Consider the following 2,026-nt stretch of genomic DNA (forward strand, 5'->3'; position numbering starts at 1 on the left):
GAACGGGGCTGAGCCACAGCTCGCACACACGGGGTTTGGCCGAACCCACCGGCGGCCCTGGAGCGCCCGGAGCGAGCACTCACCGGCAGAACCCGCCCCGCTGGACTCCTGGTCCCCGCTGGCGCCCATCTCCTGGTCCCCGCTGCCCTCAGCGCTGCCCGACTCCCCGTAGGCAGGCTGGGGGGTGGCCAGGACCACCGGGGCGGTGGAGAGAGGCCGCACCGTGGTCTTGTGCCCACCGTGGGTGGCCCAGGGCGTGGTGGCCGGCCTGGCCGTCGTGACGCGCCTCGTCGTGGGGCGACCCCGTTCCGTGGGCTTGGCTTCCAGCGGCGGGGAGCTGGTGGCCACCTCGGTGGGCTGCGGAGCCTGGGTAGTGAGGGGCAGGGGTGGGGGGAGGACGAGCCGGTCCAAGGGCAGCGTGGGCAGCGGCGTGGGAGGTGATGGGTGGCTCGTGTGGGTGATGGACTCTGGAAGGAGCAGCAAACAGGGCAGGTAAGGGGGGAGGCACCTTCCAGTGGCATTGGGAAGCAAGTTGCAAACCCGTGACACTGGTTGGGACCCCTCAGGGCACCTGAAATGTCAGGAAATGCCCTGGCACTGCAGAGGAAAGCAGCCAGACCTCAGGTCAAAGGGCTGGCACTGCCCAAGCCCCCCAGAGCAGCAGGCACTCACCATGGCACTGCCCCATGTGCTTCACCGTGATGACCTGGCCCTGCCTGCAGGCAATGGTCCTCAGCTGGCACTGGTCCCCGTAGGTGACACCGTCAGAGCCACACACCTGGGGGGTATAGGGGACACATGAGCAGAGAGGACACTTGGGAGCTGTCCTCCTCCAAGCAAAAGAAACTCATCTCTAAATGCTGGGAGAATTCTGAGGCAGAGGGGACACGTGAGCTGCACCCCCTGTCCTTCTCCAGGCAAAATAAACCGGGCTCTAAAGGCTGGAAGGATTTTGAAGGAGTCCCTCCGAGGCACAGAGGGGATGGCCTGCACAGAGGGACCCGAGGTGGGCTGTGGGAGGCCAGAAGCAGAGCAAGCTCAGAGTTATGAGGCGAGGGACAGAGCATCCAGCTCTGCTGGGAGACATCTACCACTTGCACATCCCCTTCCCCATGCACCAAGGCAGCGACCAAACCTGCCCTCCCACTTCTTGTGGGGGGAAGAGACCTGAGACCCCCGCGCTGCCTGACGCAGATGAACCACCACAGGTCCCTGCTCACCCCCCTGAACCCCCCGGGCTGCCTGTCCCCCAAACCTTGGTCATGTTGGCCTCTGAGCACAGCGGGGACGGGCACTCGCAGTGGGCAAAGCCGTTGACCTCCACGCAGGAGGCCCCGAACTCGCAGCTCATCTCCTCGCAGGATTTTGGGGCCGAGGGGTCTGGTGGGGTAGGAAGAAGAGGTGATCAGAGCACACAGAAAAGCAAAATCCCTCCCCTCCTGGTGCATCTCAGCTCTCCCAAGGACCCGTTTCTTGGTGCCCCTCACCTTTCTCGCAGCCAGTCATGCCCAGTTTGCTGCCGTTGGGGCACTGGTTGCACTTCATGCCAGTGATGCCAGTCTTGCAGGAGCACAGCCCCGTCATCTGCTCGCAGTCATCCCGCACCGACCCCACGGGGTCGCAGTTACAGGCTGGGAGAGAAGGGGAAAACCACATTGTTGTGCTGGGGGGTTCATGGAGCCGACTGCAGACTCACCCGGGTCCCCCTGGCACAGGGCACATCACCCAGCTCTGCAGGACAGCTGCTGGAGGTGACTTAAAACAGGACAAACAGTCACTGTGTGGCTTGTAATAGGACAAACAGCTGCTGGAGGTGACTTACAGTGGGACAAACAGTCATTGCGTGGCTTGTAAGAGGACAAACAGCTGCTGGAGAACTTACAATGGGACAGACAACTGCTGAAGGTGACTACAAGGGGACAAACAGTCACTGGATGATGTACAATGGGATCAACAGCCACTGGAGGTGACTTACAACAGGACCAACAGCCAGTGGGGGACTTGCAATGGGACAAACAGCAGCTGG

General features: G+C 62.3%; 1 protein-coding gene across 1 annotated transcript; it reads right to left on the reverse strand.

Annotated features, from left to right (window-relative positions):
* Window positions 1-83: 83 nt before the first annotated feature.
* Window positions 84-1,631, reverse strand: LOC113962413 (agrin-like; the record flags this gene model as incomplete). The annotated part of the gene is made up of 4 exons (XM_027673166.1): window positions 84-467; window positions 673-778; window positions 1,256-1,380; window positions 1,488-1,631. Coding segments are annotated over 4 exons (759 nt in total), but the record flags the coding sequence as incomplete, so codon positions are not given.
* Window positions 1,632-2,026: the final 395 nt, after the last annotated feature.

The sequence above is a fragment of the Neopelma chrysocephalum genome, unplaced genomic scaffold (genome assembly GCF_003984885.1).
Source record: "Neopelma chrysocephalum unplaced genomic scaffold, ASM398488v2 Primary Assembly neopelma1_161365, whole genome shotgun sequence".
In the NCBI taxonomy this organism is placed as follows: domain Eukaryota; kingdom Metazoa; phylum Chordata; class Aves; order Passeriformes; family Pipridae; genus Neopelma; species Neopelma chrysocephalum.